Source organism: Ochotona curzoniae, unplaced genomic scaffold (assembly GCF_017591425.1).
Source record: "Ochotona curzoniae isolate NIBS_2020 unplaced genomic scaffold, NIBS_Ocur_1.0 scaffold_4683, whole genome shotgun sequence".
Classification (NCBI taxonomy): domain Eukaryota; kingdom Metazoa; phylum Chordata; class Mammalia; order Lagomorpha; family Ochotonidae; genus Ochotona; species Ochotona curzoniae.
Window position 1 is genome coordinate 2,751,838 of NW_024467121.1, and position 23,775 is coordinate 2,775,612.

General features: G+C 43.3%; 1 protein-coding gene across 1 annotated transcript in view; it reads right to left on the bottom strand.

Annotated features, from left to right (window-relative positions):
• Window positions 1-2,996: 2,996 nt before the first annotated feature.
• The window catches only part of CUBN (cubilin), a 228,532-nt gene continuing 207,753 nt past the window's right edge, over window positions 2,997-23,775 (bottom strand). The window contains exons 64-71 of the mRNA XM_040968271.1: window positions 22,185-22,393; window positions 14,437-14,599; window positions 13,957-14,162; window positions 11,030-11,177; window positions 9,879-10,060; window positions 8,094-8,259; window positions 6,559-6,794; window positions 2,997-3,234 (exon numbers count right to left, since the gene is read on the bottom strand). Of these exons, the coding sequence (XP_040824205.1) occupies window positions 3,127-3,234; window positions 6,559-6,794; window positions 8,094-8,259; window positions 9,879-10,060; window positions 11,030-11,177; window positions 13,957-14,162; window positions 14,437-14,599; window positions 22,185-22,393 (1,418 nt within the window). The 3' untranslated portion in view covers window positions 2,997-3,126. The remainder of the gene's footprint in view (window positions 3,235-6,558; window positions 6,795-8,093; window positions 8,260-9,878; window positions 10,061-11,029; window positions 11,178-13,956; window positions 14,163-14,436; window positions 14,600-22,184; window positions 22,394-23,775) is intronic.

Below are 23,775 nucleotides of genomic sequence, written 5' to 3' on the forward strand. Positions count from 1 at the left end.
TTTTTTTTTTTTTATTGGAAAGGTGGATATACAGAGAGGAGAGACAGAGAGGAAGATCTTCCGTCCATTGATTCACTCCCCAAGTGAGCACAACAGGCCGATGCTATGCCGATCCGAAGCCAGGAGCCTCTTCCGGGTCTCCCACGCGGGTGCAGGGTCCCAAAGCTTTGGGCTGTCCTGGACTGCTTTCCCAGGCCACAGGCAGGGAGCTGGAAGGGAAGCGGGGCTGCCGGGATTAGAACCGGCGCCCATATGGGATCCTGGGCGTGCAAGGCGAGGACCTTAACCACTTGCGCCACCGCGCCGGGCCCCTTTGTTTTTGTTTTTAAAGATTTATTTTTAAAGCAGCCTGGTAAAGGAAGAGCAAGAACAAGAGTGAGAGAAGAAGTGTCTTCCATCCACTGGTTTAACCCCCCAAGTGGTGACAGCAGCCAGACTGGGCTGGGCCAAAATCAGGAGGCTGGAGCTCCATCCAGGCTTCCCAGGGAGGAGGCCAGGGTCCAAATCCTTGGGCAATCTTCTGAGTGCTTCCCGGGCTCAGTAGCAGCGAGCTGGATTGACATGGAGAAGCTGAGACCCAAAATGGCCCTTAGATATGCGAGCAATGGCTTAACGTGCTGTCCTGCTGTCCGTCAATGCTAACGGCAAGAACCCAGCTTTACCCCTGTAGGGCGGCACGAGGCTTCCCTCGCTGAAGAAAGGGGGCTGTGTTAACTCAGTTCCTTCACTTCCTGTCGCAGCATCTCACACGGTACCTTGTCCAGGCAACACCTGGAACACCACTTGCCAGTACTGATGCACTTCTCTCTTGAAGTTCTTGTAGGCTCAAGCTTCTTCCTTTCTGTTTCATTTTCCAGCATTCTCTTATTCACTTCCCACTTCTGGGAATTTTGTTTTTCTTAAAACTTTTCAAAAGTGGGCCTTGTGCAATGGCTCAGTGGTTAAATCCTCACCTTGCCAAGTGCCAAGATCCCATATGGGTACTATTTTTGTGTCCCAGCTGCTCCATTTCCATCCAGTTCCCTGCTTGTGGCCTGGGAAAGCAGTTGAGGACAGCCCAAAGCCTTGGGACCCTGCACCCATGTGGGAGACCTGTAAGAAACTCCTGGCTCCTGGTGGCTTCAGATCGGCTCGGTTCTGACCATTACAGTCATTTGGGGAGTGAACCAATAGATGGAGGATCTTTGTGTCTCCCCTTCTCTCTGTAACTCTGCCTTTCCAATAAAAATAAACCTTTAAAATAAATAAACAAAACATTTGGTCTTGACACTGAATATCATAGAAGTTTTTGTTTTCAAAGCCAGCTGAGCTGATTGAATCTGACATTTTTTAAATCTTTTAAAATCCTAAGATGTAAAACTTTAAAAACCAGGTGGGACTACCTGTGCTAAAAAGATTTTAGGGTCGCGGGAAGCTGCTTGGCCCCTTCCAGGGCTGAGTGACATAGTGCTGGGCAGACACCTGCTCTCATTTCCTGTGCGCAAACCCCCCATCCAGCTCATCGCTCAGCCAACAGTGATGCTTGCTGCTCTTCTTCTTTCCCTTAACAATTCCTCTAAAGTGCTAGAAGGAAATGTGTCCGAGTGAAACCTGCTATAGTGAGGAAGTAGCTTCTGCCCCCACCACAGACACCGGAGGCCTCGCCCTGCTTACTCGTACACTCGGTAGCTCCCAGTGCAGCGGGAAGTCCACCCTCATGCATATCCACCGATCCCTGACAGGCGGCTCTCTATGCCGCGTGAGAAGGGATGGATTCTCTCCAGCCAGAGCACTGTGCCCTCTCATGACTTCTGGACCTTGAAGACCCCATGGCTACAGACATTGACTGACCAGTTCCTTGCTTGTTCGAGCAGCAGTTCCGTCTGGGGGAGCATGTTTCTAAAGCATCTGCACGTGTGGTGATGTCATCCTATCAGACCCAGCAGCAGTGAGACCAAGGAATGCTGGGGACAGCAGGGGCAATGGCAGAGCCAGGAGGGGTGCAGAAATGTGGTTCCAGTTACACACACACACACACACACACACACACACACACACACACAAGCTGTTTTTATTCTGCAAAGAAGTTAAAAAAAAAAAACCCAAAGCAAAACAAAACAAAAACCAAAAGACAAAAAAAGAGAATTGCCTGTGCCGAATGCAAGTCATTAGCACTCTTGTGAGAAAGTGAGGGGCTTGAAGATCTGGGAGAGATAAAGTTGTAAGAACCTATTTCAGCTGTAAGGACCGCCGGGCCAGGGTCCTGGAAGGAAACGCAGGGCGTGGGGCAGACTCAGTGTGGGAAGGCACAGAAGCTCCAGGCAAAGAGGGGACAACTCCAAGGTCGGGGTTAAGGCTTCTGTAGCCAACGCAGGATGTACTTAGGAGCTTGAGCCAGGGTGAGCACAGTGGGATTGGGCGTGGCCTTGGGGGAGGAGGAGGGGCCTTGGAGGAGGGGGCGGGACCAGGGCGTCTGTCTGCTGGGACAGTGAGTCATCCTCCTGCGGGATGCTGGGGTTGACGTTCACTTCACGGATGCCGGAGTTTGTCCCACAGGCTCTTCTCCGTGCTTTACGTGCAGAAACGAACTTAGGTCCAGCAATCCGATGGAGAAGTACGATAATCTCATTTTACAAATAGCTAACTAGGAACTTAACCGAGGAGCTGAAATTCAAAGTTTGTGCTCTGGAAGAAGTGTATGTGTGTGTGTATATATATGAAAATTAATACATATCCTGTCATGAAAAACTAATTGCTCATGGTTCAAAAACTGATGCCGCATAGTTGTGTACAATTCAGTTTCTTACCTTGAGTTTGGACATTCACAGTGAAAATCATAATCCTATTTTGTCACGATCTTTAACATTTTCTAGCACATGTGTCATAACTGCTTGCAATTGTGAAGAATTTAAAAATTTTCAGTCCAGAGTATTAGAAATAAGAATGACATGCAGGGTTCAGAATAAAGAAGCTATATTTCACATTCAAAAAAACAAATGTACATGTACACATGTTTGCTCAAGACATACAAGGGTTCTAGAAGGGATGGGCGGGGGCCGCATGTCAGGCTGGCTGAGTTTGTCCCGCCTGATGCCTCCTGGGCCTGTGTGGAGGACGAGTGTGGAGCACTCCCCTGCCCTGGACCCCTCAGCTGTCCCAGGTCAGCCGGAAGGCAGAGGGTTGCGCTGCGTGGGTGGCGTGGAATCTGATGAAGACCCGGTTCGAGGAAGCTACAAAGGGCGCTATGCTGGTGTCCTAAAGTTGAAAATTAAAAAAAAAAAATTAATGCTTTTTACAGATGTGAACATTTTTGCAGAAATGTTAGCCTAGCTTAAAAAAAATAGTACTACACAAGGAAGCTTTCCAGAATTCAAAATGACCCCCCTCTGTGAGGGAACTTCAGAAAGCTTGTAGAAAAATTGAATTAAGCATAAGCTTATTTTGCTAGAACACACTTTGTAGTCCGTGCACACTTTCTCCTGGTATGTATTTTGCCTGAGCTTTCTTAAGATGACTCACATGGATGGATTTCAACGTTTGGCACCAACATAAATTTCTTTGAAAAAATTAGCAACTTAAACATAATTGTCTGGAGGACACAGAGTGAGAGATACAGAAAGAGTGAAAGGGAGAGAGACAGAGAGAGAGAGAACACTCAGCTGCTGCATTCACTCCCCACGTCTTGGGATGGCTGGGAGCTGGGCCCTCCATCCAGGGCCCCGGTGGGGTGAGCCCCCTCCCAGGTCACCCCTGACCTTCCCAGGGTGTGCTCTTCTGGAGGCTCCAGCGGGAACGGGGCTGGGACTTGAGCGCAGGTGTTCTTGCATCCCAAGCATTGTCTTAATGCCTGCTGTCCACCTAGGCTTTGATTCCATTAAAGTACTCTCATAATTTTAGGATAATCTGGCCAAGCATGAATGTTGCTGGGTTGGGGAGCTGTGAGGAAAATGTAATGGTTGTGTATGGGCACAGGGGGTTTTTTGCTCCGGCAATGAAAATGTCCTACAATTGATCGTGGTGGCGATGGCTGCACAAGTACGTGGATTTACTAGAACCTATTCAATTGTGCGCTCAGAGGGAGTGTGGCATGAGACGCGTTTCTCAGTGCAAGCTTGTTGTTGCAGCAAAATGGTTAGAACTGGAGGACATCCTGTTGAGTGGAATAAGCCATAAAGAAAGACAAAGACCATATGTTCTTCCCTACATGTGGGAGCTAAAATTAAAATTAAAAAAATAGGGAAAGTGCTGACAAAAGGTTTACTGCAAATACAGTGTTTTGTCAAAATGGGTAAAGTATTCCGACAAACGGACAGGCCCCTACAGTCCTGTGCCTGTCTTCCAATCCATCTTGAGAAGGGAAACACCTGTTCATTTTATTGTTGTGCCTCTCCCTTGCCTATTTTCTTACTGATTAAGGATCTTCTTCCTTTTGTTTAATTCCTTGTCTAGTAGAGGCACTAAACTTTTGGCAATAATATCAATTTAAAAAGGTGATCTCAAGAAATAATAATAAAATACCATATTAAAAATTCACCTATAAACAGTATGTATGGGTGATGTGGGGACTGCAGCTAGCCAGGCCTCAGTGTCCTCTCATTAATCAACTATCTGATCAACGTCACTCAAGATACTAGCATGTTGCAGAAGTTGTTTTAAACACTAGAGTTATTTTTTAAAAATGGACAAAACACGAAATGCCCTGCTCGTGTAAAGCTGACATTAGTGGACTTCCGCCTCAATCCCATCCAAGTCATCAAAACACAGACTTGTTGAATTCCAAGACAGTAACTCAATAAGATGAAGACAGGAGACTTTCCCTCAACATATACGTGTGTGTGTGTGTGTGTGTGTGTGTGTGAGAGAGAGAGAGAGAGAGAGAGAGAGAGAGAGAGAGAAAGAGAGATTTTTACCGTGAACTTTTTTCCCAATTTAATCTGCTCCCAAATTTTAAATTCTTATTCCACATTGACCAATTGATATAGATTTAACAGAAGTTTTGAACTGCTTTAATTTCCCTTGCTTTTTTCCCTGCTGCTCTGATTTTTTACAAGTACCTGTGAATGATACGGGAGCCCCCTAAGCACAATGACATTCATTTTAGCAGAACATAAAACATCTTCAAATCATCTTAGGGTTTGTGTCTCCATTTGAAATACAAGCAGTCACTTCCACCAGCACTTGTAATGAATTTACTCTGAGTTGTGTCTTTATGTGTCATAAAGTTTTTATGTTCATGTTTTATGCTTATACTTCCCATTTATGAAATGTTAATCAGAGGTACCTTTAATTTGAAAAAAAAAAAAAGATTGCATATGAGACATTTAAGAAGAATTATAAAACTTGGAGAATATTGTAACCACAATGGATGTAGTGCGGCCCACTCTGTGTTGCAGTGGGTAAAGCTGTGGCGCCAGCATCCCATGGCTGTTTCACTTCCGATCCAGTCCCTTGTGGGTGGATTGTGAAGAGCCACTGCTGTTGGCAGCCTGGGTGAAGCTCCTGACCTCAGGCTCAGCCTGGCCCAGCCCTGGCTCTGGTAGCCATCTGGGGAGTGAATCAGCAGATGGAAGCGCATGCTCTGTCTCTCTCTCTCTCTATCTATCTCTGACTTTCAAATAAACGAAGTTTATGTATTTTTAAAAATGCATACATCTAGTTTTACAATTGTAAAAGAATTGTCAGGATTTCACAAAAGTTGATCTGCTTTTGATATTTTTGAAAAAAAAAAACATTAGTTTTACAAATAATCATATTTAAAAACCTCTCTGGAGTTCTAGAATTCTTTGATGAGAAAGCCTTTTATGCACATATGTAAAGCGCAGGACATTGAGAAGTGCCTCTGCCGGGGCGCGCTTCCCTCCCACCGACGCCGAGGAGTGGGCCGGGCCAGAGACCCGTGACTGTACAGCAGTGCCAGACACTAGCCTCGCATCTAGAGGAGACCTGTCTGCTCAGAACTTAAGTGGTCAGGCACCGGTCGCCATTTCTTCAAACAGTTCCTGCCATTTTCAACAAGTAGAATATGAAATAGAGCTAGCGGTCTAATTTTCTATGGTTCCATTTACAGAGAAATCTACATGGGTATTTCTGGCTAGTTGCAAGGTTTGATAACTTTAGGCCGTGTATCTGTTGAAATGTTGCACTGTGCCCCATAAAACTGTGTATGTAGTATAAACCAAAAACTATTTAAATAGACTAATAAAACCCCCAAATGCCAATGAGTATTTGGCCCTGGGTGGTGCACTGAACTTACATATGGAGCTTTTAAAGAACAGCATGCTCTACCTAACTCCACCTGGATCTATACCACCTCAAATTCTGATTCAATAGCAATATCTGCTATGTCAAGTACTCCGCGGTAGATGATTCCAGTGCATTCTCATTGGGCAACTAGAAACAGTAATTTAATGCAATGACCACCAGATGGCACCCGTGTTCCCCCAATAGCAAGGCAGTCCGGAAACAAATGTCCTGAATTTGTTAAAAGCTTTTGCTTTGTACTTGGCAGGCGCCTTCTAAAGACTATCTGCTATGATACTCTCACTGTCCAGCGGGAATGGAAACGTTTGTTGTACTCACTGCTCCACAGTAGGGTCCGTAGGAAGGCGAGCTGGCGCTGGGCCCGTTGTAGAGTATGAGGTAGTTCTGGACGCAGTCTCCAGGGTCTGCAATGCTGATGAAGTAGAAGCTAACCGTGACGTGCCTGCTGGTGGGCGCGATGAGGGTCCACTCGCAGTGGGTGTTATTTGGGTACGTGTCCGGATACCCAGGGCTGGTGAAGGAGCCGCTGTCTCCATACAGAGTGCCCCCGCAGCCTGCAGGGGAAGAATGACAGGGGGCTTGAGGCCACGAAGCATGTGAAAGGAAATGACCCACTCTGTCTTCTCAGGGGGCTGAGATTCTCCCTTTTCTTGTTTCTACTTTGGGTTGTATCCCTCCCGCCTACTCCACCACCATCACCCAGTCTCCCCCCAGCGTTAGAGTGACCCATGACATCTTCCTCCAGGACCGTTCCTTGAAAACCGTGGACGGAAAAGAACAAGCACTTTGACCAACTAACTGGACGAGACAGTGGAGTTAGCACTGTGTGCTTTGCATGGCAGAGAGCTTTACGATCATAATGTTGTAGTCAAAGCAATATTCCTGGCTCAACCCAGAGGAGAGCGTGCGATCGTGAGCTTGGGCAATAACTGACTTCATAATAAAAGTGGCTATGATCACCACCTGTTTCAGAGTGTTACGCTTCAAGTTCCTTCGGTCTTGATGTTAAGTTCTTTGATTTTTTTTTTTTTTATTTGTACACAAAAGCCATTGGGATTTAGATCAGGTATCCACAGGGACCCAGAAAAACTGCCTCAGTAATGGAACCGCGCCTGGGGCAGGCTCCTGACCATGGCGTCCAGTCCCACCTTCAGTGCGGCCTGGCTGAGCATTTGGGGATACTTTTGTAATCACGGCATACTATTCCCCTCAGCTATAAGGTAAAACACCGGGCAGCAGCCTTGAGTTTTCTTTTGGGGCCAAGATTTTATTAGTATCCCTTCTTATTACTTCATCTATTTAAAATGAATGTGTTCCTAAAACCTTATGTTTAGGTGTGTTGGGACATTTGAGGACAGGACGTAAAGGGTTCTTCTGCTCTTGCGTTCAATGTATTGGCATGAATTCTCTTTCCCTTCAGTTCTTTGATACACAACCAATAAAAAAATGCAAGAAGACACTCTGTGGAAGGGATTAAGCCCTAGGACTGCCAGGAGACACCAGAACTACAGCAGGTAGCTTCTCATTGGAGCCCAAGAATTCGCTGGTCAGTTGGCTTTCTGGCAAAATTCTATTTTCACATTCTCAGAGAACCAACTTATTGACCAAACTCAAACTGGACAAAATAACATTTATAATGGATTTAAAATAAAAATCTATATATACCTATATATGCTTCTTACATGAGCCTATATGTAAAGGAAATAGTAAGCGTAGAATTTCTAAAAAATAATTTTCCTTGTCAAAACTTGTTTTTAACAGAAAGTAATCAACTAGGAGACAGCTAAATTGACGAGGGCCCTTCTGCTTTTCCCACCTGCAGTGCTTTCCATCACAAAGGGCAGATGTCTTACCAGTGGGGGAGGAGGTCCAGATGATTTCATATCCTCGACTGGAGACTGCACCATTGCTCTTAAACCGCAGGTACAGCTGACGGCTCTGAGAGAAGACAGGGTTTGGCAGCAGGGTCCCACAGTACTTGCCAAGTAAGGGTGAACTGTCACTGTTCCCATCTCTCACCTTGGAAAGCAAGATGCTCATTAACTCACATGAAGCTTTCTTCTCCAAAGTGTCACTGTTACGCATTAAGATAGGAGATGGTTTAAATGTCAATTTGTGTGCGTGTGCGCGCGTGTGAAGAGCTGTCTTCCTGTGTATTCAAAAATGAAGTTTTCTGAAGATACACAGAAGTTACCTTCATTTGCAAAGGAGAGAAATACTCTGCAAAACAAACACTGCGTTTGGGTTCAGAAGGAGCCATTAAGAGTGATTAAAATATTAGGGCGTGCTTTAAACGTTAGTTGGTGCTATGCTCCTGTAGCCTTGGTTCTGGTGAGACATTTTGAAGAATGTGATTAAACGGAGCTTTTAAAAGGTAGGAGGAGGCAATATTGCTTATTCCATTGTATATTTTATACATTGTGTGTGTGTGTGTGGGTGTGTGTGTGTGTGTGTACCCCACTGTGAAACACTTGGCTCTCGTGAAGAAAATATACTCTACAGAATGAAGTTCAGAACAAAAGGAATGACTGGCCATCGGGGCAGGACAAAACTCAGTAGATGACTAACATTTCTGACTGCTGTTAAATGTATTTCAGAAATACATTCTGAAGTGGTGGGCACTTTGTTTTCGCTCAGGGCTCAGAGGAGATTTCAAAACAGGAGATGAGTCAGCGGGTGGGAGGGAGAGAGGCTCCCTCTGTCCTCCCACCTGGCTCCTGGCAGCCACTCCGGGTCCATCACCGTGGCCCTCACTGTGGAGGCCGCCCGAGGCCCTGAAGGAAGTGCTGCACATTTGTGCTCTTGGAATCAGCTCAGTTGGTGTAAGTAACTTGACTGCTGTCGTTATTCTGGAGGTTCTTCCACTCCCTTCAAATCGGGGTAACTGCCGGTATTCTTCAGTCACAGGTTTCTCCTGCTGGACTGATACAGGCTTCCTAGCAGGGAGCCAGGGGGAGTCATGCTGCTCAAGTGCTTTCTGCAAGATTCCCCTACATGTTGAAGCGAAGGTGATCTTCCCCAGGCTGCTAGCACGTTCCTCCCGACTAGGGGTCCTGTTTAAAGGCTGCGGCTCCAAGATATGAATTCCCACTGGTGCTGGGGGATGTGACCGCCGAAGGCAGTCGGCATTTTGGGGATGGTAGAGGACCCTGCAAGGGGAGATGAAGGTAGCAAGGACACAGGCGAATTCCAAACGCGTGGCCTAGCGAGTGGCCTCTGTTTCTGGTGACACCATTGGCCCTGGAGAAGAGAGTTCTGTTCCCACGGCTGCAGATGTGAATGGATTGCTTGGGCTTCCTGGTGTGGCTGTCCAGAAACGATGCCCAGAGACCTTGCCACCAACACCCGGGGCACTGCTGCATGCCACGAGCCTCAGGCACAGCTCCCTCTCTCTGCTTATTGGATGGGAACAATCAGATCCCTTCTGTGCACTGAGGCTTAGCCCTCCTGAGGGTCATGAATATGTCTTATTTCCTGTTTCATTTTAGTGTCTGGACTACAAGCTGCTTACTAAATATTTGTGGAGGAAAGAACGGTGAAGAAGTTAGTAAGACATAGAAGGACCTTATGTTGGTAACAGGCTTAGAGAAAAAGGTGAGAACTCTCAACTGACTTTCATGAACTCAAGCACACGTTACCTCCAAGGAGTCCTGTCTGCAGCCACTGGAGTCCTCAATGCGAAATGAGTGAAAGAAGAGGGAAATGGTGTGGTTCTGTGGGGCCGTAAGAATGACGGTGCAATCTGCATCGTTGTTGTAATTCTCTGGCCAGCCAGGACTCCTCAGATTGCCAAATGCCTTGGTATATTCCCTGTTGCAACCTGAGAAGAGAAAAACATCATCATCAAGAATGCACAGAAACCTTGAATGCGCTTGCAACCTGACAGGATTAGTGCACAAAGACTAAGGCCTTGGGAGGAACTTGACACAAGGGAATCCAGGCTCTGTGCTTCCCTTTGCAATAGCTGCGGCTCCAGGAGGTGAGTGACACAGCAGGTGCAGGGCAGTGACCTGTTAACACCATAGGATGCCATGTGAAGAATGGGCTACAAACACGCTCCTCTGAAGATGAATGTTGTGAACTGCTTTGAACTTTCTGGTCACGGTGGAGTGGAGCTGGCTGGCACTCGGACGCCTTCAGACACAAGGGCCGCACCTCCGTGGAGGGCATTCACGAGCCTTTCTTTCCCAAGCCTTTGGGATGTTATTTGTTCTAATAGAACAGACAAAGCCCTGCTCTTGACCATGTTTGGTCACAAAGCCAAACACATTTTTTTTTTCATTGTTTTTATCGGAGGCAACTGAAGTTTAAACCATGTTAAAATAAACATTAAATAAAGTGTTCTCTGGGAATAAACTTATCAAACCCAATAACCCCTTCAAGCCACTTAAGACTTTCTTTCTAAGATATTACAATTTACAATGTGAAAATGATAAAAAAGAAATCATTGAATTGAAAACTTTAAATGGGGAACTTGCATGTAATGAAATTTACAGCTTGGTAAAGCTCTTGCAAAAATACATCTAGTGATCCCTATGTGTCATCAAATACATATGCAATAAAACAGTTGATATATTTGAAGGATATGCTAACATTCTAACGATTTCATGTTACTTCTTCAGAAACCATTTGAGCACCTCGCTAATTTGGGCTTTATTTCTTGTAAAGAATTTACTTCACCTTTTTGGAGTTTATGTTTCATCCCCTAATTTACACACAGGGGTTAATGCTAGGGATCACGGCAATGAATCCAGTTTTGCTGAATGAAAGTCGAAGCTTCGGGGCTCACCTGCAATCTGATAGGTGATCCCTACTCTCGAGTTCCCACTGAAAACTCCAGATTTGAAATTGACAACCGCGGTGCTTCTTGAAGAGTAGAACACCGGCACAGCTGTGGCATTAGGGCCGCAGAACTGATGCCTTGGGTTCCCACGACTCTGAAAAGAAATGCAAGTCAAATCACGTTAGAGTAAGTTGCAGAAGAAAACAGGCCATCACAGAAAGGAAACTGCATATCAAAGTGCGGTTTTCATATACAGCCACGGCCTCTAGTGTTCCAAGTGCCCTGCCACAGGACTCATGTTCGCCTTGGAAGTGACCAGTGTCCATAAAACCATGAAACAGATACTGCCCTGCTGAGATTAAGACCCTCTTCTCCATGCCATGTCACAGCCCAGGCCTGTGCCCTTCCTCTGAGCACAATGTGGTTTGGTCACTCCAGGCTTGCTACTGGCCTTTCCCCATAGATTTGCACTCCTTGAGACTAACCCTATGCTGCTCCGCTCTTGTAGCCCTTGCTACCCCTTAGCAAATCTCATGAGAGCCCTTGGCACCACTGTGAATCCCACAAGATCGCCTAGAATCTGTTCCCTGTTTCCTTTGTAGCCCTTGGCAGCTTCACCACTGTCAGGAGCAGGACTGTGTGGTGGGGAATGCGGGTTCATGGGTCTCAGTTCTTGCCTAGAAACAACGTGTACTAAAATCAGTACATCTGCCTCTCGGTCACTGCTGCCTATAACACCTGTGGGTCGTGAGCATCTACTGGAGGCCCTCGCACATTCTTGCCTGTTACTGATTTGTGCTTCTGCCCCCCACCATGAGACAATGTCTCTTCTTGTCTGCTGTATTCTATGAACTTGAATTTCACTGTTAACCTTGCTTGCACACAACTTCAGCCCTTCCATTTGGGGCTTTCAGTAACCTCGGGTTTCCTGTGGCCTCCTGGCAGGCGTTACCCTCTCCTATGTTTAAAAATTCATGGTGTAAAAGTGGTGGGGGGTGAGGCCCAGTGCAATGGCTCAGTGGTTAAATCCTTGCCTTGAATACGCTGGAATCCCATATGGGTGCCAGTTCGTGTCCGGGTTGTTCCACTTCGCATCCACCTCCCTGTCTGAGACCTGGGAAAGCACTAGAGGATGGCCCAAAGCCTTGAGACCCTGTATCCATGTGGCAGACTGGAAGAAGCTCCTAGCTCCTGGCTTTGGATCAACTTAGCTCTGGCTATTGTGGCCACTTGGGGAGTGGACCAGCACACGGAGATCATCTTCTTCTCTGTCACTTCTCTCTGTGAATCTGTCTTTCCGATAAAATAAATGAATCTTTCCAAAAAGTGGCAGGGGATAGTGAGTGAGTGCAAGGGCTTCTCTGCATTTTTCACTGCTGCTTCCACCTTGCCTCAAAGCCCATCTTCCCTCGAGGGTCTCCACACCTGGCCAGAGAAATACTCTGCAGCCCTTCTCTTAACTCTTTGGTTCTTTCTGGTTATTTCCCTTTATTTATTAGAGATTGTGATGTCTTAGCTGAACCCCTCTTTCCTTGTGCGGTATCTCTATCGATCGAGAGACAGCCTACTAAATATTCTGACTTTGAACACCTCATTATCAGAGGCATCTCTCCTTTCCGTGTTTGCCTGTTCAATGCCGGTTACCCTTAGCACATGTCCTCTACTGCCTCTACATCATAACTTCTTGGTTGCCTTGCGAGTCCCATTTTACCCCCAACTCGTCAGTTAATCTTTTGTCTTTTCTCCTGCCTTCCAAGGCTGAAAACCTTTGTTCTGTCCTTTGTTTATATGGTTGAAAGACATGCAAGTACTGAAGCTTACTTGATACCAGTATCACTGCTGGTAGGCTCCATATTTGCCTTGTGCCCTGCAAAACACCTTTTTATCTCCAAGGGACTGATCTACCCCCAATTCCAACATCAAAGCTTCCATGAAACAATAGGAAACTAAAGGGCCTTTATTCCAAAGGGTCTTGTCCCACTTGGTTGGAAGTCCCTCCAGTGAGGATACCACTGGGGGATGAGACTGTTGTTCTGAAAACCACTACCAGTGGAAGGAGGATAGCCCAGCATTGTGACTGCTGTCAGTGTTTAGGCTTTGCATACACCTCAGCAAGTTCAAGGTCTACCCAGCAGCCAATTCATTTTAGACATCTCCACTAGGAGTCAGACAAACCTCTCTTTCTTGTGAGAAACTACTTGTGAGAAACTAGGAGATCCCAGGTTTATAACAAGGAAGATATTAAAGATTAAATCTCCAGTGGGATTCCATTATTGCCAGCACATGGCGATTTGAACATGTCATTCATGGAAGAAACCAGAGAAGTCTGGCTGATTTCTACGCTACAGAAATACTCAAGGTATTCCCAGATGTTTTTCTAGATATTCATCACCAAGAACAGGCTCTCACTTCATATATCTTCCCTGGATAATATTGTTCTAATTATTTTTACTAACTGTTCATGAGAGAATAGCCCAAATCTTGGAGCTTTCTGTAATCATCTTGCCTTAAGTCTTATCTCTTCAATGTCTCATTCACATGTAAATTAAGATTCAGTACTTTCCTCTTTTATGTCACTGTGAATATAGCTTGGCTGGACTGGTACCAAGCAGCCTCTTTACTGACTTCCCTATATTCTGTATTGATCCTTCAATCAATGCTACCTATACGTAGTTCCCATAAACTACACAAATGCTTCTCGAACCATGGTGCATGGACACACAGAGACACTCCTCAAGACTTCAGGCTAATGGGTTCAGTGAACGTTTCTTAATATGCCCAAACCCAAGGCTTTGTATAAACCTGAAAAATAGATAAAGCTGGAAGCAATTTTGAGAGTTCATTTAATAGTTCATTAGTTGCTACAGGTGTTTTTGCAAATCCCAATGAAAAAGCCACTCACGTGTGTCTGTCACCCATTCAATAATAGTTACCTCTGGTGAGTCCTGAAACTCTAAGTAATTCTGCGTACAGTCCTGTGAGTCCAGCTGTAATTCCCACACAGTGATCTTGACCTGCTGGTGTACAGGAGCTTCAAAGACCCAAGTACAAATGGAAAGGGAGCTGCTGGGGCTGGATAAATTGGATGCAGAAATATTTTGTGGGGTCCAAGTTGCATTATATGTTCCACCACAAGGCACTGACAAAGGAAAAGAGAAACAGTGTAAGAGATGTTTTGAGTTGTGTTTCATCACAGCTGTGATCTTGAAAATTCCACCTCCATGATCATCCTGGCCAAAGGAACTATACTGACATCATTTCATGAAAGATTTAGGCGCATATATCAATTATACCAAAATTATACAATAGGTTAAACACAAGGTAAATACCATATTATCTATGACTGACTTACACAGTAACTGACAATGAGTTTAGACACAATAATATATGATATACAAATTCAATTTACTCACCATCCACAAACGTAAGTGTAGCATTAAATCCTTCCCTTTCTACAGTCACGTCAGTGACAAACTGAACCGTAAGAAAATTACCAGAAGAGGTAAAAGGAGCAGGTACATTGGAACCACAAAATGTTCCAGCCAAGTTGGCATTTTCACTCTCCCCATCATACATCTGAAAATAAAAACAGCTCATGAATGCTCCATCATTCACAAATAAGTCGCATATTTTACACTACACTGGATGCGAAGCCACCATAGTTTAGGAATAAGAATCTTCACATTGGTGTCCATAGCCAGTCTTCATTTGGGAATAAATTGTGATTGATTTGATACTCTTGCAAGAATTTTCAGTAAAAATCTGGTATGCCTGGCATTGTTCCTAAGCCGCTCTGATCTCTTGCCTAGTTTATCCTAAAAATTGCCTACTGTGCTAGTTTCCTGATTTCTTGTTCTTCATTCACCTGCTCTCAAACTATCAGCTGCAGGATGCTATTCAAACGAAGTCTGACCAAACTACCTCTCTAAATAAGTTATCCATCTACCTGCTTCCTCCCGTTATAAAAGCCTAAGCTAAGGCAAAGGCCTGCAGGGCCTAACAGAAGCTGCTGTCCTCTGTACCCTTTACTTTTTTAATTTCATGTCTTACTGTCTTCATCTAGTTCATGCAGCTCTTTGAGCTGGCCAGGCATACTCTGATTCATGAGGATTCCACTTGCTGTTCTCATTGTCTAGAACCATCTTCCCCTGTAGAGCCACACAGTTTGTTCCCCAACATTCCTTCCACTACCCCTGAGTTAGGAAGGCTTTCCTTTGCTTAAACTCTCTCAACATTTCCAATCTTTTCTTCAGAGCAACTTTTAGCTTCTACATAGTGCATATTTATTAGTTTATCCTACATACTTTATATTTAATTTGTCTCCTTTTTCTTCCCCACTGCAGAAATGCAAGTTTCACGGAAGTGAATATTTAGGTCTGCTCAGTTCACTGAAATTTCTAAGGTTTTGGAAGTGCCTGGCACAAAAAAGGTACTCAATATACACACCCAATGCATGATTTCATGGTTTAATTCCTTTTCTTCTACTACCCACATGCCACGGTTTGTTTCATGTTTCTGTAACAGAATGTCACAGCCTGGGTGTCTTACAGAGAAGAGAAACGAATTTCTCACAGTTTTGGGGACCAGAAAGTACAAGCTCACTGAATCAGCCTCTGGTAGAGGCCCCCTTCTGCCTTTTGAGATGGTAAGAGGGCATCCACATGGAGAGAGGGTAGAAGTGTGCTGGCTCAGCTCGCCTACTTTTCATGTCTCAAGTCTTCTTTATCTCAAGAGATATCTGGAATTTAACATATCAGTCATCTTTGATTCTTCTTTTTCTCCTCATTTCTCCCATATCTACTCCATTCTTCCTCCAAATATATCCCAGAAGGCTCCATCTCTGTTGCTACCCCCACGCCCTTCACCTTTGTCATGGTAGTGTGTGTGTGTGTGTGTGTCCACAGTGTTCCCTCAGGCTGAGTGTCTGCTTGTTAGTGTGGAACGATGCACCTGCTCTAACATGCTCCAGAGAATGCACATTGCTATTTGCCAGGGGTTGCATGCCCACCTGATCTGCCATGCCTGCTCCCAGGCTCCTCCCTCTCTGCAGACTCTAAGTCCTCCATTCCAGAAGGCATTCCTCTCCAGGCCTCTGTGCACAGCAAGGGCAAGCTGTGTTTACCTCTTCAATGATGGACGACTCCTTGTCAAGGGACCTCAACTTACGTTTATCTCCCCAGAGGCCAACCCTATGCAATACTGACTTCCCCCAAAGTCATCTGTTTTATTTTTATTATAATCAAAATGTATCTTATTTATGCTTTATTTTCCTTTTCTGGTCTTTCTCCCAACAAGAATGGAAGTCCCATGGGTGGGAAGACTTTGACCTATTCACTGTGATGTTTCCAGCACCTATTCCATCCATCATGACTTTTAAACACGAGGGGCTTGGATTTCTCCAAGACAACCACTACAAAAGGAAGCGTTTTTTTTTCCCTGATGAGGAGATTTCATATTTACAAAACAAGTATCTGTCAGTGTAGTTCCAAACACGGAATTCATAACATAACTGCAGTGTGCCAGAGATCACCAGACAACCGTAACCACCGACAGTGTTTAACACACTAGGACTATAGTATAATAGAGATGGTCAAGAACAGCATTTTAAAACAAAACAAAAACAAAGCCAACAAATAACAAACAATAAGGTACCACTAGATGGCGCCATTCTTCCTACTGAAACACAATCTTAGTACATTTAGAATCAGAAGAGGCTCAAGGGATCTGTAACTAACCCCTCATTTTACAGAGAAGTGTGCTTGCCAAGACTGAAGTAATACACTCTTTCTGGTAAACAAGTTAAAATTTCATTATAATCACTGCTGTGTTGGTATCATATTAGCAAGCATTTCTGTCTGTGTAATGCTGAGCCAGACTTCTGTGCTAGGCTCTCTGTATATGAAGAGTTTTAAAGCACGTTATGAAAACTTTCAATGAACTATTGAGAGAAATTGCCTATGAATTCATATTCAAGAAGATGTTAAACAGTTCATGGAAAGAAATGATGAGAAAAGATACCTTTATTTGGTACCCCAAATTTTTGGACCCATGCTGAATTCACATTCCCATGAGCATTTTGAATGTATGTCTGTGTAAATACATAGGAACACTGTATGCGTATGATATATACACAGCTGTGTACACATGGGATTACACACACAGATGTATAAAGTTATTCAAATGTATGGTATGTGTGTAAATTATATATAAAACAGGAGAGAAATGTCCTACAATAAAAGAATGAAAGTATTTCTGGGGAACCCACAAGATGGAGCCAGGAAAGACCTCACATTGACACTTGAGACCTTCCAGATCTACAGAAGACAAAGAGCAGGCCAGCCAGATGGACAGGAGGTGGAAGGTCACGAACTCCTGACCCTGTGATGGGTGGGGGGATTAGGGAGAGAGAACAGGAGAGATGGAGAAGGCCTTTGGGCAGGGTTCTCAAAGTTCATCTGCTGATTGCCAAGGAGCTGGGACCTTATCCTTCAAGAGTTAGAGGAACTCTTTTGGGTTTTAAACAGACGACTGGCCAATATGGAAGAAGGAATGTGGGAGAAGCCATGCTGTGTGCATGCCAGTCCCAGGTGGACTGGCATTTGCCTACTGCCTGCCTCAATGAGCTCTCTCCTGAGTTGAGAAAGACAGCTTGCACCCTCAGAACAGCTGACATAGGCCTTGACTCATGTGCACTTGAATCAGTTTCTTCAACTGCTTTTCACTGTCCACCCACACCAAAACTCCACCATGGACTTCTGCAGAGCTGTTCTGCACGTTGACACAAGGTACAGTCACATACTTAGAATATAACATAACGTAGAATAAGCAGGATATGAATAGATAGGATACATATATAGGACATGCCATATATAGATGCAGATATAAACAGTGCCCTCAGGGTTGGAATAATTCTATGCAGCTCTGCAAGTACGGAGGTTCTTAGTAGTGTTGTTTTTGAAATCCTGATGCTCTTTTCCAGTGCTTGTAGCCATGTTTGGAATAAAGTAAGTGCTCAAATGAATGAGAACTGATTGAGTGAGTGCAGGAACCAACTCTGAAATACAGGGCCCTGGTGCCTCCATTGACTGTGGATCCTCTCTCCAAAGATGGATGGCTCCTCCTTCCTAATGGCTGACCACAGGCAGAATGGTTAAGCCCATAGAGTCAAGAGAGGTTTTCAATAAAGTTAGTACCATTCTCTAGGGAGTCTTATGAACAAGTATGGTGTTTTGGGGTGTAACTGGCATTTAGTGTTTAGAAACCACGTTACAGAATCCTGTCCTGTTCTAGGTTGAAACATAGGACAGTATTGCAAAGTGACTTTGAATGTCCTGTCTACTATTTCATCCACGTGGATAAAACACTGTTTATAATCATTTAATTCCAGAACCTAAATCCATCCCAAATATAAACACAAAAATGTTTTTGCATACTATTGATATACACCAAATTTCCAGAAATTCAATTAATGTGTAAACTGAGGGCAGGTTGTCCTTTATTTTACTAAGAAATTATTTGTTTTGAGCTTTTCTGCCATCTTGGAAATATCTGTGGCAGATGGCAATGCAGCTATTGGGATTCAAGTTGCAAAATACAACCTACCTAGAGTTATTTAAATTCATACTTTTGCATTCATCCTCTCTCAGCACATGAGAAGAATCCAATGAATTTATTATGTGAGACCATAGTCAGAATATTTACATATAGAAATTGACACTATTTGATGTTTTTCTTTTATTTCTCTTCCTTGTTGCACTGAGTGTATTGTTTATTTTTCTGAAAGTATCTTTATATAAGTGGGTCTATAATACATGATATTTGTTCTTTAGATAGGAATGATTCATTATGAAATAATACCAGTGAACAGGGGCACAGATTGGATTGAGGAAACACTGGACAGTATTGGTAAGGGACCATCCCCTTGCTGCTGGTCTCCAAGCACTGAGCTCTCCAGGCTGTCTCCCCACTGCTCAGCACAGACGCAGCTGGATGGCTGGTGATCAAATGAAGTGCCAAACAAGCTGATACACATTCTCTTTTCCTGCTGCCATAAGAAGGATACTTCTGCCACGTGCCTCCCACCTTTGTGAAGGTTAACAACATGGAGAAGCCCAGCTCTGTCATCCCAGCCAGGAAGCCTTGCTAACCCCCAAATGAAGTCAATCGGGCCGTTTTCTGCTCCATTGTCCACACTGCTCATATTCATGACTTGTCGTGTTCTAGAATAACTTCCTTGCTTACCCTTCAGTCCTCCATTTTACTGACTGCTCTTTTAGAAGCCCGAACTCCTCAGGAGTCATTTTAAAGTCTCCACATCACCAGTGCCAAGTACAGTGCCTGGCACATACTTATACCAGCTAACCCTTTAATGAGATGAATGTGATGTCAATTTCAACAGCAACTGCTCAGTGAAATACATAACTTACTGTGTGCTGAAATTTTTAGTTCTTTCTAGACCAATGGTGATAGAATCATGGATAAATAATAAAACCGAACTGATTCTATTTGTTTATCTACTGCCAAAGCTGAATTAACTTTACTGCATTTTATCATTATGTAATGTTTTCTTGTATCAAAATTTGACTGGAATCCTCATATTGTCTTGGGGGTTTTTTTGTTTTTTTGTTTTTTTTTGGTGGTTTTGTTTGTTTTTTTATTGGAAATGTGGATATACAGAGAGGAGAGACAGAGAGGAAGATCTTTCATTTGATGATTCACTCCCCAAGTGAGCGCAATCAATGGCTGATGCTATGCCGATCTGAAGCCAGGGCTCCTCATGGTCTCCCACACGGGTGCAGGGTCCCAAAGCCCTGGGCCATCCTCGACTGCCCTCCCGGGCCATAGGCAGGGAGCTGGTTGGGAAGCGGGGCCACTGGGATCAGAACCGATGCCCATATGGGATCCCAGGTGTGCAAGGCGAGGACCTTAACCACTTGCGCCATCGTGCTGGGCCCCATTTTGTCTTGTTTTAAAGCACACCTTTTTTGTAAAACCAGGGGCATTTTTGAACAATTTTAAATATCAGCATCAGGTCTATTTTGGCAACTTTGCTTTTACTTTAGAAAGAATTTAACCTGAATTCACAATCCTTGTTCACTCTCATCTTTCATGAACTCCCTTTGATCTGCCTTCTGTGTCTGTACTTTATTAAAATGGTTGACATCCAAAGGAATGGATTTATCTTCCAACTTACCGTTTCATGGCTTCTAATTTACAATTTAATAGTACTGACCACTCATCCTTTGTAAAAAAATATCTTCCTCCCTGACTTCAGTGAGACTATATTCCTCCAACCTTCCCTGTCCATTATGACTCCTCTAGAGTTCAGAACATGCCTCTCTGGCTCCAGGCTCCCTTTCACTGAGCACGTATGGTTGGGCCTGATTTCAGTAATACTCTGTCATCTCTTTGCTCAGGATGTTGCTGCCTTCTTGCTGTACCTCCATTCTCTTCTCTGTCCCCTCTTATCTTATTTGTCTGCTTCATGATACCAAAAACTGTGCCAATAATTTACAAAACCATAGTCTCTGATTAGTGCTGACAGTTTTTTTTTAGTCTCCTAAACATCCTAATTGTCACTGCAAAAATACACATACATAATTGTGTGCTAAAATGTGTATTCCATCTATGACATTCCTTTCCTCACATTTAAAACCAAGTTCGCAAGTTCTTCACAATTTAAGACAATCCAACAACTTAAAACTTTCTGTTGTCCTCATCTACGATGATGACCTTTCCTGATTTCAGGGGCTTCTCATCTAAAAGGGACCTGTTCAGAAACTTAGTTAACCTCTTTTTCCAGCCCATCTTGACCAAAGCTCCTGGTTATTCTTCCTTAAATACTGTTCTCAGCAGTCATTGCAAAACATTCATTGAATTACTTATTTTTGGCTGCATAAAATCTAAATTTATTAGTTTGACTTCAGGATCCTTTGTAATCCAAATATTTCCCACTATTCTTTAAAAATATTCTTACTTATGCCAGCCTCTTTACTCTTTCTATATCATGCACATTTCAATTTCCATGCCTTTTTTTTTTAATGTTCACCTTGTCTAGAATTCTCTCCTGACTTGAGTAAATTGACCTTTACTCTGAAATTTTCCTGATTACATCAGATTGTCCTTAAATTTCTTCATTTCCAAACTTCCACACTGCTTTTCAAGCCTAATGCAAGAATAAAACATGTCAACATTTAAGACTTCACTATCATGGGCGCCGGTTCTAATCCCAGCAGCCCCGCTTCCCTTCCAGCTCCCTGCTTGTGGCCCAGGAAAGCAGTCGAGGACGGCCCAAAGCTTTGGGACCCTGCACCCACGTGGGAGACCCAGAAGAGGCTCCTGGCTTCGGATTGGCATAGCATCGGCCATTGCGCTCACTTGGGGAGTGAATCATCGGACAGAAGATCTTCCTCTCTGTATATCCACCTTTCCAATAATAAATAAATAAATAAATAAATAAAAATAAATCTTAAAAAAAAGACTTAACTATCAAGGGTATTTTATTGTAGATATTTATGTGTCAATCTCTAATTTTTCAATCACATCTGAGTTCTGCATTGACAGAAATCTTGCCACACTTATTTTTTCCCTTTATATACAGCAGTAAAGATTGACCATTGACACTTTAAATTATAATCTGAATGCATATATTCTGATAGATAAGATCACTTAATGTTAAAGAATCATGAAAAAATTTGAACAGAAAATTTCCATTGTTCACATCTAATGGGACTTGAAAATTAAGATATCTTCCATATATAAAGGCAATAGAAGTAGTAAACCTAAAAGCTAAAAAATAGGAAAAAAGCAGTTATTACTTGCATTGTAGACACTGCCATTTTAGAACTTGCTAAGAGCATTTGAGTAGCCCTCTCCAAACAACTCATCTTCTTATAACAATCTCTTGATGGTGCACTTGTGAAATCAATCTTAGAGCATCTGTTAGAAAGCACTGCTGAACCTTTGAGTTTTACATAGTAGAGATTAATTTGATATGAGGATATGGCATCTATAACATTGGATGTAGCATTAGTGAAGAACAGGCCAATGTAAAAAGCATTAGCACTTAGAATTGCCAAGAATTCCTATCTTAGAGGAACTGGAATCTAGTATAATACATTCTGGGATTAGTAGATCCTTTTAAGAAACAGGATAAACTTACCTTTACATAATCATAAACACAGCCTCGTCGAGGAGATTCTGTCTCCAGAACAAATGTGTTGAAGGTGAGCCTAATTTGTTTGTTTACAGGTGCAGTTATGAACCATATGCAGTTTAAAGACTTGTCGTATCTCCCATCGGAGTTGGAATCAGGAGAGGAAAATGTGCTATTTGAACTGGTCAGGTAACCACCGCACCCTTGCTGCGGTCCTGCAGTATAACAAAGACATATCACTACGCAGACCAAAGAGAACAAACATTCAGCTTCATATGAACGGTCTCCAATAGAGCCCAGTTTCTGTTTCTGTCACACTTTTACAGACACTATCAGGTCCTTCATTTTGCTTCACTGGTTACGTGTAGGTGTTTCTTGTACTTGCCTCTGTTCCCTCAAGAGCATTTCCCTCCCTGCTCCCATCACCAACCCTTCGTTTGTCTCTTTCTCACTCACATATACATGTTCTGTTAGAGCACTGGTTCTCTCTGGCGACTAAGTGGTCTTCTATAAACAACACAGAAAAAAATCCTCAGTGCAGAGAATTTAGTTAATTTTTTAAATACTTCATGGTCTAAGTAGATCCTCAGAAAAGGTACAGGAAGAACATAAGAAGGAAAACTTACTGATGGTTTTGAAAAAAATAGTGAGGGTTGAAATAGCCCTAGCTGGAACAGAAATTAAATAAGAGTTCAGATTAACGTTCACAAAGCTTGCATTCTGTACGAAGCTGTGTATTCCAAACATGGGTCATTACCAGTTCCAAAGTTAATTCCACTTTCATTTTCTCTCTCATCCTAATTATCTGTTAGCAGTGAAAGGACTTAAAAAAAAAAGATTATGGAGTGCAAAGATTTCTATACTGTTATCTTGTGAGAAAATGTAGACAGTGGTATCCCTCTTTCATTCTCACCACAAATCCAATGAATAACAAACATACAAAGTGACTTTCACGTTAGCTGAATTTAGGTGAGATTGTCCTGTCTATAACCCCTAAGTCAGGTAAAACCAGATAGTGTTTATATAGTCAGAATCTTCCTAACATCAAAATGTTTACAATGGCCCAGCTGCTGATGTATCCACAGATGGCATCCAGCACGGAATTATTCTGAAAGCTAAGCAATGCACAGAACTGTACTATACATTACCAGTGATTCTGATCCTAGGAAACAGGTCTGCAACCTAAAGTTGGAATCAGAACAGCTTTTATTCTATTGCAGAGTGACTGCTACTTAAGGGAATCATTAGAGCTTATTGGCATGTGTGGCAGGACACAGCAATTACACAGGGTAATGATGGACTGAGAAAGTTATTTTACATATTCTTTTAATATTCAAGGAAATATATTTAGTCTTGAAGCGGGAAAAGATGAATGAGGGTCCATTAGTAGTAATGATGTAAATAATTATGGCATAATTTAAAGAGTAAAAGGTGCCATAAGAAGGACAAAAAAAATGTTTTAATTTTTGCAAGAAGGAAGAGATGTCTTCAGTGTATGAGCATCTAGGATAAAGAGGAGATGACATCTGATGTGGTCTTGAAAGATAAATAGAATTAGATTGTGTAGAAATGGATTTAAATCAGCAACTCCAGGCTG